Source organism: Mugil cephalus, chromosome 11 (genome assembly GCF_022458985.1).
Source record: "Mugil cephalus isolate CIBA_MC_2020 chromosome 11, CIBA_Mcephalus_1.1, whole genome shotgun sequence".
Classification (NCBI taxonomy): Eukaryota; Metazoa; Chordata; class Actinopteri; order Mugiliformes; family Mugilidae; genus Mugil; species Mugil cephalus.
The window spans coordinates 10165818-10178783 of record NC_061780.1 but is presented as its reverse complement, the minus strand read 5'-3'; the positions used below and the strand labels follow the sequence as shown (position 1 = coordinate 10178783).

The following is a 12966-nucleotide window of genomic DNA, read 5'->3' as shown; positions in this document are numbered from 1 at the left end:
TATGTAAATGAACCGAGCACTCTCCTGAAAAGTAAACGCAATATATTACCATGGATTGCTTTAAAAGCTGCTTAAACAGAAGAGAAATTACAAGGTCAAAAGAGTTTAAAAGCTAGTCCATTATTCACCGCCCAGCACAGCATAGCAGCTGCAGTTCAATAAAGTTTCTATTTTATATGAGGCGTGTATTCATTATTAAATCTTAAGGCGAAACACAAAACTACAACAGATTGCCATGGTTGGTTAAGATTATTCTTTATTATGAAGTGCCACAAAATGCTTTGTGTTCATTGTGCTTACATTGTCTGAATACTGGCTCAAAAAAAACCCAGGAGGGTTTCACTCTGCAACAGAGATCCAAACCTCCTGAGATAAGGTGTGTCAGATATCGCTATACAGCAGTAAAAACGTCTCAATCCAAAGGATTCTTTACAAACCCTCTTGCAATAAATGATTATTTAGGTTAATCGTCATTCTTTAACTTGGAAATACAAAAAAGAAGAGAGGTCAAGCTAGTACAAGGTTTTTAATTCTTCTCTACCTGAATTCTAGTTAGTTTCATTGTGCTACTTTCTTTAAGGTGGAGATGACTAGAATGGAAGTGCTTAAAGAGACCAGACCTGGAGCTCACCCAGAGACAGACGCCGACAAACAGACTCACAACCAGTCCTTTCTGCTTTGAAGTCGCTAAACAGCCACACAACAACTTTTGCTGAACACCCTTAAGACATTTAGGCTGCAGTGCAAAGTTAACGTTTTTATGCACAATGATACAATTTATGATAAATCATCGATAACTGGAGGCCGCCAGAGACTCTCTCAGTGCTTTGTTCAGCGAGTCTATGTCTTTTGTAAACTGTCACCACAGTAGAAATCATTACTGTTTTTTTGTTCTGATTATTATTTACATCTCTACAAGGGACCAGTGTCTCAAAGATGCTTTAAGAAATATAAAAGTAAGGTTTTGGTTCTCTTTGCATAAACTGTCTCTTTACCAGTAAAGCACTCCTAATATTCGTGTGGCGCTTGTGTATGTGCACCAACCTGTATGACTTTTATGAGTATCCAGGGATTCAAATCACAGATAAGACCGAAATGTGAGTTCTAACAAGTTTGAGCTCTATGACTAATCATCAGATACGATTCAAGTAATTGCAGCTCAGTTCACACCAGAGATAAGAGCTGCAGTTTCCGCTGACTCACAGGCTGGTTTTCCCAGTCACAACAACAAAAACAAAAAGAATTGCCACCTCATGTTTCCCTTTGTTTGTCAAAAAGCCCCTTTGTAAGATTGTATCAACTTACTGGTCAACGAAACGCTTATCACAAACCGTAGGATGTTTGACTTCTGAACACTGTCAGCTGTGGCGGCTTTGATGCTGCTCAGGTCCTGTAACTTATCTCCCAGATGTAAATTGTGTTAGGTAATGGGTCCACAGAGCTGGACCGTCCTTTTTGTCCCTATAACCCTACGTGGTGCTGGATATCAGTAAGACCCATCTCTAATTAAGTAAGTACCGGAGGAAGCCCTGCAATTATCAAAACTTCCTTTGTCAAAGATTCACATCTGAATATTAAATCTTTTCAGCTGCAGAGTGTAGACACAGACTTCTCCACCTCCTCTAATGGCTCATCAGCAGGCACCGTGTGCAGACGTGCACTTGTGCACTTAGTATGTTTCCATACAAGCTCACAGCGCGGACGTACTGTGGCGGATGAACATAATCAAGCACTTAATTTTTTTTTTTTTTTTTTTTTTGCAAATCTCTGTGTCCTCGGTCTGTCTCCTGGGAGGCTCCATGAATCTGTAGAAAAGTTTTTCTGAGCTGCAGAGAACTGGGTTCAGCAACACTGGTTTTGACCACCTAGATTAAAATGTTAAATCCGTAGCGGGGTCTGGGTTGATTAGAGTTAGCCTGTCTTTAGGTGTATCACTCATAGAGTTAGCCCGTGGTTGGATGAATGGGGCCTACTGCAGAATAATCAGGACTCTGTCTAACGTATGGACGGTGCGGGACCGCAACAGTTAAGCTGAGATCAGACCATCGAGCTAAAGTGCATGCTTGTTTTCCGTGGTTTAGAAATGCACGCCTTATGGTTTGGAAGTGCACTGGAAGAGAAGTTGAATAATGCATTGCAGTTAAAGTTGACTTCGGTCCAAGTGCAACAATGCACCAAACTTTGCCTTGGGTTTCTCTTGAAAGAATAGAGAGGGACAGGTTTTCTGTCATTTCAAGGTGGTGCACAACTTATTGTGAAAATCTCCAATGAAATTGCTATTTTCACCTTATTTATACCAGGACATAGATGCGGTGGGGGTCTCGGGGTTATTAAACGGTTGTTACATTATCTGGCTGCATGACACTGGAAGATTTATCACCTCAAAACCTTTAACAAACCACTAATTTTTGCTGAATGGCCGGTGGTCCACTCTGAGTGGGGACTGATCCAGAGCCCCTTGCGGCTGTTGTTCGCAGGCCTTTTTTTTTTTTTTTTTTTTTTTTAATGCACGTCTGTCAGGTTTATACAGCAGTTATCCTACAATAGGCCTCACACCCAGCAGGCAGCTGATCCCAGCCTCTCTAGCCTACATCCTACGTTAGTTCTACTCACTAAGAGGCAGGCAGTGCATAACAAGAGAGGAAAGACAGGAGGACTTTTCTTTTTGTTTCTCTAACACTACATTGGCATGTTCCCTGATGTCTGTAATATTAGTATTTTTCTGTGTATGACTATAGGTGAAGTAAAACATACCTGATTTTTAAACTGCTATACAGTAGTAGGTAATACTTCATAACTTCATCATAAAATACCATGCAGTAGGTGATTATTGCTTTTAAAGAGTCCTATGGAGGCTCCAAGAGAAAAAAATATTGCCCTCGGGTTCTATCTATAGGATTTTGGCAAAAAATCATAAGCTTTTTATGACGTTGGCATAGGTTTCATCATTTTTTTTTCTTTTTTTTTTGCATGCAAGAATGTTGATAAGAGAAAAAGAAAAGGTAAACAACATAATAGGAAAAAGAAATAGTACTCAAAAAAGTGACATATGCTTTGGCCTGTTGTGGTAAAAAGAGGTTGGCAAACATCCTACATACATTTACAGAAATGAAAGTGCAACGGATAATTTGTTATTATCAAATCAAGTATAAACTTCTGAGAAATAAAAAAGCAAAATGCTCAAATAAATAAATAAATACACAAATAAATAAATAAATAGTATTTTTACCTCAGTAGTGGAGAGAATATGGTCACTTGGTGCAGCAGAGCATTATTATTATCATTATTATTACTATTATTATTACTATTTTCCCCCCCAGAAAAAAAAAGAAACAAAACAAACTAAATTCGAATGAAAAACTCTTTCACTGCGTTTCAGTGCAGGGAGGAAACTAGTATCTATAGGCTTACTATTGTCTTTGTCGCCATCCTCATCATCATCGCTGTCCCAAAATACATGGTGTCGTACTGTGTCTAGATGCCAGGAGCAAGCCGTGTTAGTATTAACGCCTCTATCCGCAACAGACAGAGGGCGAAAGAGGTGAAGAGTTTTTGAGGAAGTGCATGCGTCGATCAGTTAAATCCTTAAGTGGGCAAATCTCAAGGAGAAAAATTGTGCTATCTTCGTCATATTCATCATCATGGATCGGCTCCAAGGGAGGCAAAGTGGGGAGAGGAGGTGAGGAAGGGTGACGAGGGAAAGCAAGGTCATATTATGACCAAAAATATATTGTTTGTGTCTGCAGTTCAGTTTGTAAGGATAATGGTAATTTAGGTCTGCAGTCTCGTTTCATCTAAGTACTGGGTCATGCATCTAGGGGGCCGAGGGGCGAGAAGGGGCCTTTGAAGCAGGCGGACTCGTAGTGCTTGTTCAGGTAACTCTTGAGCGCGAAGGTCTTGTTGCAGCGTTTGCACTTGAAGTGCTTGAAGGCCGAGTGGGTCTGCATGTGAGCGCGCAGGTTTGAGCGGTCGGCGAAGGCCTTCCCGCAGTGGGCGCACCCGAACGGTTTCTCGCCTGTGTGCGAGCGCATGTGACCCTGTAAAAGCCAGGGCCGACTGAACGCCTTCCCGCACACGTCGCACTTGTGCTTGAGGTCGTGAGTGAGCAGGTGCATGGCCATGGCGGGCATGGACACGTACACCTTCCCGCAGGTCGGGCATTTCTTTGCCAGCTTGCTGTCCAGCGAGCGGTGTGTCTGTTTGTGCCGGCTCAGGTTGGAAGACGTGGCGTAGGTTTTGCCGCACTCGTTGCAGGTGTGCCTCTGGATGGTCCTGGGGCTGCTGAGGGCTTTCCTCCTCGAGCGGCCGTCGGTGATGAAGAAGGCGTCGACCGTGTAACCCTCGCTCACCGCGGCGTCTCCGTTGATGTAGCCATCCGTGATTTCCGAGCTGGGGCTGTCTGGAGACTCGGAGTCAGGAGCCCCGTAGTCGCTGTGGATGCCGTCGTAGAGAGGGTCGGGGGAGGGCACCTTGATGCCGCTGTCGCTCTCACCATCGTACACAACGGGGCTGATGTAGTCACTGATGTAACCGGCTGATGGGAAACGAGGAGAAAAGAAAACTGTGTTAGGTGGTTGAAGACAGATAAATGTACTACAGCTATGATGTAGTGTAGCTAGTAAAGAATCCACATTTGCCACAATAACACAAGGAAAAGAGGACTTTAGTTACCAGAGTGTTCCCACCAAAGAAAGATAAACAATGTGCATACCAACAGGCAGGTGTTCACTCGTAAGAATCACTGAATAACTTCAGATGAATGACTGAATTTATTTATTTTGGATGTTAAAGAAATACAGTTAAAAGTGTCCAGAAAGAAGAAGGAAGAAGTAAAACTTCTATATGCCTACCCCTTCCTCACTTATTTATAATTAAATAACGACAAAAACTAATACAGCTTCAAATGAGTCAGATAAAAACTTAGAAAAATTCAATTATAGCCAAATATTGTTCACACCTTTATCCTGACTGACTCCACTATTTAAGACAACTTGCCTTCTTCCACGTGTCTTCCACAGATCCACTCCACAGACTGACATACACATACTCTTTTTGGTTATACAAACACAATGTTTTTTAAATGTTCCCCTCTTGAATTATAATCCCCTTCCCTGTCGTTGAACCTTTTTTGAATATTACCAGAAAGTGAATTGTTTCTTGCTTTAAACGTAACTTCTGCAGTTGTAAACTTAATCAAATCCCTTCAGTGCATGTGACTTTAAAAACGGTGTGTTCACGTGTTCCCTATAACCCACATTATTCATTATCCTGATTGCTCTCTTTTGGCTCTTTCAAGTTTTGTTAATCTCATCTTTCTGAAAAAATTAAGCACACTGACTAGCATTGCTGCAGTTATAAAAACTTGTCACTGATGCAAACGGTTACATTATACCACTTGTGATACACAGCTGACCTCACACAGCTGTAGGATGTTTTTTTTTGCGTATGTAGGATGTTAGTGCATTTGTATTACATGTACCACAGAAGCAGGCACATAAATATTCCAAACAGCTGGATCATTCAGCCGTTAACTTGTTTCTAACATGTTACTGTATGTTTTATGTGCCATTAAACCCTCCGCTAAGTGCTGTCGTTGGGCACAAATGGTGGCATAACGGGCGTCGATGTACAGGATGTGTTGAGAAAACAGATTCATTTTTCCTTTAAACTGAAGGAGCATAAAACAACAGATGGCAACAAAGTAGGTGAAACATAAGGCTCCAGGAAGATCTAATGCTACAGGCCAGCAATTGTAGACGTAGTCCCACAAGATCATCTGTGTTTATACACAGTATGTATGTTCTTTTCAGGAGGCGCTATGGTCTTCAGCTCACTCTAAATATACTGGCACTAGCTTTAATAGGTGTCTACTTGTCAGGTGAGAAAATACACACAGTACGATGACAGCTGCTGTATTCTGTATCTGTCACGTAGGAATACACCAGTAACTGTGTCCTAGTGAGTTTCCCTGTATCTGAAGCAGCAGCAACTGTAGCTACTTATAGCAAGTTTTAAACATGACAGAGCTTCTGTCTCACAACGGGTAATGGCGTAGGATAAAAAGACTGCAGTGTTAGTCCAGAGATAATTCAGCAATATATTTCCCCCCGGCCCTCAAAGGTTGCAGTTAAAACACTTCTCCTGTACAAGATAAATGCGCACAAGCTGACCCTGAACCTGAGAAAGCTGATTTAGCGTGTGAAAATGAGCATCAGCACCACGGACAGATCCAGTGCAGTGCCGGTCGATGGCACAGTGACAGCAATCCTGCTCGACTGTCCAGGCTCAGTCAATGCAGCGCAGAGCGTGTTTTCTTAACAGATCAGGGAGGTTGACAACTTGCAGGACAAGCTTTTTATTATTTAATTGCAATCACTAAAACAGATCAACAGTTTTATTACCCTATAAATGAATATATGGATATTTGAAAAAGTTAAATGTACAGTTAAATGTACAGGTATTTTCCAGTATGTGTTTCCAAATGTATGTGTGTGGCTAAGTATAGGAACACATAATTACATACAGCTATGTATACACAGTTCATAAATATGTAAGAATTAGAATGTGTGCGAGGGAAATAGTAACATTTACTTTTAGGTCTGGTTGACAGAAATTCTGAACAGGGCGCATGTTGTTTTCTTCACTTTTATTTTCTGCTTTTTGCTGTATATGAATCTATTAATGGCGTGACGGTTCACGTTTGGTTTTGTGGAGAGAATGAAAACTATTTGAGTGGATGGCAGCTTAAATTCATACTTAACTGTCCCTGAACTCATCCTTAAACACAAGCTGCGATGCTGCACAACTGTGGCCAAGTTAACTTAAGTATAAAATAAACACAAACTGGACAGAAAAAAAATAATCATTTCAACGGTGAGTCGAAGTCTGTCATTTGTACATTTGACCTGAAAACTTTTTGAGTTTATTTGGACCTGTCAGAAGGTTTTTGTCTCAGATTGTCCATGATTAAAGTTCTCAAGAGGCATCATTAAATAATGTATTCTGGGCATACATTTAGATGGATGAGTTTAAGTATTTCCCCTTAAGTATTTGTTCTTAATATAATCTTATTATTGTCATTCAGTCTCAATAAGAGGCAGAAGCAACAAGCTCTACGAGACACACATATTGTCTACATGCGATAACAGCCACTTCATATCTTCTGCTGTGTCCCATCTGAATACACAGTCCTGTCACGCACCACGCATGGAACACGGGTGGGACATGAATTATTTCAAAAGCTGGGTTGTTGAAGTAGAAAGTTGCTCCTAACGCGATGCGCTGCTGTGGTTTGAGACTCTGCTGCACGGTGCCGTATGTAGAAGCCGCATTAAGCTGTTACCATCCAGTGTTAGGCATGGAGACAAAAGGTGGCCAGGACATGCTGCGTTGCGTGGGGCTGCTGAGGCGGCAGATCGTGTGTCAAGCCCGTAGCAGGGCTTGTTAACCTCCACATTATAAATACACCTCTGACAGCCTTTTTTCTGCTTTAGATGCAGTGAATTTGAGGCAGGGCCATGGACGGAATAAACATGTTGGTGTGCAGCAACCTGTCAGGGACTCTGGGGTGGAAGCGATGCAGTGGCCTTAATCTGCATTTCTGCTCCTTTCTGTTTTTTTCCCCCCTGTAAAATGTAGCGCATATAGCTAGAGGTTGAGGGAAAGTTCCTTGGCATAAAAAGGTTCCCTTGATCTAGACGGCTGAGATCTTTTATCTTATATTCGAAAGTTCATGTACTGTAAAGTGAGACAAGTCAATTCTGATCCTGTTTTGTCTTTATGTGGCGGTTCAGGTGTAACACAGCCACTGTAGGCATTAAGAAGAAAGCAGGTATCCAGAAAATCTATAGGTGAGAAACCATCTTGCAAAAATATGCCAACACTGCAAAATTGGGACTGGCACACCTGGACTCAGAGCACATCAAAAAAGCACGCAGGATGTTTCAGTCTGGTAAAAGCCTTTATATGCAATCTAGGAAATCAAATTAAGAAAAATTAGACCACCGCTGACAATGTTATTGTGTCCCAGCATTGTTACATAAAGGGTAACTAAAGAGCTGTTTATATGTGCTGAACCTGCAGGCAGCGGTCGATAAATATGTCAGAAGAATATCGCATCCCACAGCTTTTAGTGAACTACGTTGTGTCACTGGGTTTCGTCTGATCGCTTTCTGCAACCTTCATGAGGCGAGAGGGGGCACCTCAGCCGTCGTACAAACACACCGAGTTTGCAGAGGCATGTCCACCACATTTCAAAGGATTTTCACTGAGCCTTCGGTGATCTCACAAGCCTAAATTAAATGATACCCGCTCTCCTGTCTTTATCTTTTTTAACCTCACTTGTGCCTGCGTGGGGAGGAAAGTCCCTGCTGACTATGAGCCAGAATCAATGGAACATGGGCTGCGCTTGATTTAGTTGATTTCACAAGTGACCTTTCTGCTCCAGCAAACAACGGACCAAATGCTTAAATCAAGCCCGATTTAACGCAGTCGCTCTCAGCAAATGAACTCTTATATCATTGTAGCGTTTTTTTTATTATTGACACTGAGGATTCTTCAGTCCACGTTGTCTGAACACAGTGTCTAGTCTTGCTCTAATATCACTCAGTTCACTGATTAATGTGGACTTTGAAGCTTTTACTACCCACGAGAAAAGGTGGAAAACACGTGGTAGATCTAAGCTGTCTGATGCTGTTCTGTAATCAATAAATATATGTTTTCTGCACTGACTGCACCCACACACACACACACACACACACACACACACACACACACACACACACACACACACACACAAGCCTGAGTTGAGTTTCAGAAAGCAACAGAAAACCTTTAAAGATTTTAAAGACTTTAAAGACCGACTGAAGGTCTAACTTCAACACAAAAAAAAAGCAGATCACCTCATTACACTGACGCACTGTGAGTCTGTATATTTCAAACATCGCTCAACAGAAAAGGATTCCCTCTGCTGCACAACAGGTAAATCCACCTCTTATACAGTGTTATTTCTTAAACAGGCTCCCCTCTTGTCACCCTCGCTCCCTTCTCTCTCTCTCTCTGAGATCGATTTTGTTTCTGAGACACCTGTTAGTTGCTGACCTACCTTTGTCGTGTAGCCGCAGGCTGAGGTCCGTCCTGTGCCGGTAGACGTTCTCCAAATCCGTCCCGGTGGTGAAATCATCTAGTTTCACCTTTTTTACCAGGAAAGACCTTGGCATGGTGGTGACACACCGACACACGCGCGCGCACACACACACACACACACACACACACACACACACACACACACACTCACAAACACAGCGACAGCACACGCACGCAAACACAGCCGACCGCCGACGGAAGAGCCAGCGTGGTGATTCTCCCGCGACACGCCGAGCAGACGGGCGACCCGGAGGAAGATTGTCTTCGTAATAAAGAGGAAGCGCGGTCCGGTAAAAGAGTTATCGCTTATTTCTGGTGCCTCGTCCTCGTCCGCTCCGGTCTCTCTGACTCTCCTCCGCCTGCCCGGTGTAGCCCTCGTGCAGTGAAGGAAAGAAATGCAACTTCAGCACCGGACAGCTCCCTCCAGGGGTGCCTCGTGCCTCTCCGCACTCGCGGGCAGGTGGCGCGCCGGAAGACCAGCTATCAAAATAATAATAATGGTAATAATAAAACAAATAGTAAAATAAAATAAAATAAAAATAAATTTAAAAAAAAAGAAAAAAAAGGAAGACACCCCGCAGCGCACCCGGGCCTCTTAAAAGAAGAGGATGATGGGGAGAAGGGAGGGATGCGAAGAAAATAAGAGAGGGGTAAAAAAGAAAAAAAAAGAAAAAAAAACGTTGATATTTTGGAAGATTTTCAAAAAGATGTCGGACACCTTGGTCTTGCCTCCTTGCCACAGAGATAGTCCTTAATTCCCGTCAACAGCGACTACTGTGGTCGGTGAAACATCACAGTAAGACTCCAGCGGGCTGGTGGATCAACAGCATGGCCTCTCTCTCTTTCTCTATCCCTCTCTCTTCTCTCTCTCTTCCCCTCGTCTCTCTCTCTCTCTTTCTCTCTCTCTCTCTCTCGCTCTCTCTCTCTTCCTGCAGCTTCCGCGAGGTGTTCCCGTGAGTGTGTCGTCTCGCGATCAGCTGTTGGCATTTATACGGTGCACAGAGAGAGAGAGAGAGAGAGAGAGAGAGAGAGCGGTGGGATGGATAGACACACGGGTAGAGGGAGTGCTTAATTTAATCCATCCCACATCCCCAGGGAGCGGCGACTGGCCCGGATGATTTATTGAAGCCGTTATCAACTACCCCCCCACCCCTCTTCCTTTCTTTTTCTTTCTTTCTGTCTTTCATTCTCCCTCTTTTCTCTTCGTAGTGTGTGTGTGTGTGTGAGAGAGAGAGAGAGAGAGAGAGGGAGAGAGAGAGGGAGAGAGGCGCCATGTTTTGGGGAGATAAGAATGGAAATTATTGTTATGTGTTTTTCAAGCCCTCATCGATTTGATTCAGCTATCTGGGCGTGTAACGTGGAGTTTAAATACTGTCCTATTGTGCAGTTTTTTTTTCTTTTTTCTTTTTGGGAAGTCCTTATAGCTGCTTGCCTTTTTTTGTGGGGGGGTTTTCCCCCCCTGCTATATTCCATCTTCCCTTTTTTCTTTCCCCCGCGATGACATGAGTTTTATGGGGGAATATTAACTAGCATGCTGAGAGCCTAGTAATTATCATTAATGTGGCCCCTGAAGGCAAATGGGTGTAGACCAAATGGAGTGTTTTACAGTGACTAGAGGATGAGTGTGAAGGTGCTATAAGGAATATCTGCTCCGGGGTCACGCCGGGTTCACTCGCAAGTTTCACTGCAAGATGTCCAGATTATGTAACAACAAGAAAGATCATTTAACAAATTAATGGATTGTCTTTGTTCATTCCCATTTTCTCCCAGACTGTCTCTCTGCCTCCAACTATAAAACTAATAATTGTATTACCTAACGATACATTTTATAAAAGAAAGAAATGTTGTTGTTTTTTGTCATAACCCAGAGATATCTTGCCAACAGGTTTGATAAAAGTGTTGTAGTTATCGTTTTAAAACTGATGGATCTCCTAACCCTTTGCTCTTGAGTTTGATTTTAACTGCAGACTTGGGTCGAAAAATGTTTGCTCTCAGATGAGGACCACTTAGTTTAGGTCCATATGAGATTAACCGGTACTAATGCTGCGCTGTAATGAGGCAGATATACTTTAGGCTGCGCTGACGCTGATGTAAAGTTACTGAACATCTGTCAAAGGTCAGAAGATGCCCAGAAGATTACTCAGATCCAGAGAATAAACACTTTAAGTATTTACTCTAAAGGAGGAGTTTGACCTATCGACTCTGGTATTAGAGTTTATCCGAATCACATGCATTAACTTGGTCTAAGAGATTTTTGAAATTAACTCTCGAAAACGTTTGGAAATTGTCTTTATGTGGAAAAATTAGATGCCTAATATCTGAGTAAATTACAGTAATACAGTATTTTATAATGCAAATAGAATTTATCTTTTGTCTTGTTTCATGCAGAATTAATTTGTTGCGTATGCAGTCATATAAGGCTTTATTTTAATGTCACTCAAAGGATAGTTTGTCTTTCTTACGATTGTGTTTATAGTAAGTTTAAGGTTATGTGCTTCAAAGACCTTTTATTTGAAGACTGTCACTGTGTCTTTGTGTGTATTTCTGCGTGACAAGTCCCTGAGGAGAATTATTCAGAAATTAATTATTGAACACTGTATATATTTATAAAGTTACAGTCACTGTCAAACGTGACTCATTTTTGCAACAGGAAAGCAGTTTTGGGGCTTTTTTTCAAAAAATCTTTCTTGACATAGACTGTCACTTCTTTAATCTTTAGCCTTGCTGGAGAACTAAATTAACTCATAATCTCCGTCAGTCAGGCAGATGGAGACGGACACCGGAGACGTCACGTTATAGAGGCAGCACGGGGATGATTAGGAGGAGGATGGGGGCCGACGCTGAGTTTGTTTTCATAGCTGACGGTGATGGCGAGGAAGGCGATAATGATGAAGGCTCGGCTAACGGAGGCGTTTGAGTCATTTCAGCTGGATGCGCGGAGATATGGGGGTCAGAAGAGAGAGCGGCACGTACAGAAATAAGAGCGCTGGAGTTCAAGGTGGGTCGATGTGACTCAGATGTTTCCACTCGGTGTGTGTTTGTGTGTGCGTTTCATATTGATTACAGGCCGTGTGTCTTTTACCTTATGTGTGTCTTGAATGGTTTGGAGGATAAATCATGACTGTGAAAGCATTCTGGGTGTGTGTGTGTGTGTGTGTGTGTGTGTATGCGTGAGTGAGTGTGTGTTGCTACCAGTCCATCTGTTGTCCTTAATCAGGGGAAGAGCAGATGAGTTCCGTCACCTGGAGACTGGCTGAGGGAGGTCCAATTAAACACACAGACACACAACTGGCTCAACAACACGCGCACGCTCAATGCGCAACCACCTCGCCAACAACTGTCAGTCGACTGAAATAACCTACAACATTAACAACATATTTTATCATCATTAGAGGCCATAAACACACGCACACACACAAACACACATGCACACACATGAAGGCAGGTCTCAGTACTATTTTATGCAGATGAGCTTCATTAACAAACTGATTTCAATCACTGAATCAGTTTTTTTTTTGTTGGTTTTTTTTTTGGAACTGTCATCTAACAGGTTCAAAATTAGCTCAGCTGTATATTCAAGGAGCGAAGTGCCAGCGAGTCACTCATTGTGTCTGTTTAAGGCTGAGGATGTGTGAGTAATTTTCTAAAGATGAAAGTGTTTCACTGCGGCGCACATGAGTGTGAAGTGCAGCCAAAAGCGGATAGCTCTGGGTGTTCTCTCATTGGTGTCATCCTCACACTTTGCTAACAGCGCCGCACTTTATTTTTGGGAGGAACGGGGCTTTTTTTTTTTTTGACAGAGTACAAAAAAAAAAACCTTGG

General features: G+C 42.5%; 1 protein-coding gene across 1 annotated transcript; it reads right to left on the bottom strand.

Moving 5' to 3' along the window:
* Nucleotides 1–238: 238 nt before the first annotated feature.
* LOC125016961 (transcriptional repressor scratch 1-like) lies at nt 239–10232 on the bottom strand. The gene is made up of 2 exons (XM_047599760.1): nt 9104–10232; nt 239–4534 (listed from the first exon to the last, which is right to left on the bottom strand). The coding sequence occupies exons 1-2, from the start codon at nt 9216–9218 to the stop codon at nt 3807–3809; spliced, it is 843 nt and encodes a 280-aa protein (XP_047455716.1). The 5' UTR covers nt 9219–10232; the 3' UTR covers nt 239–3806.
* Between the last annotated feature and the right edge of the window lie 2734 nt (nt 10233–12966).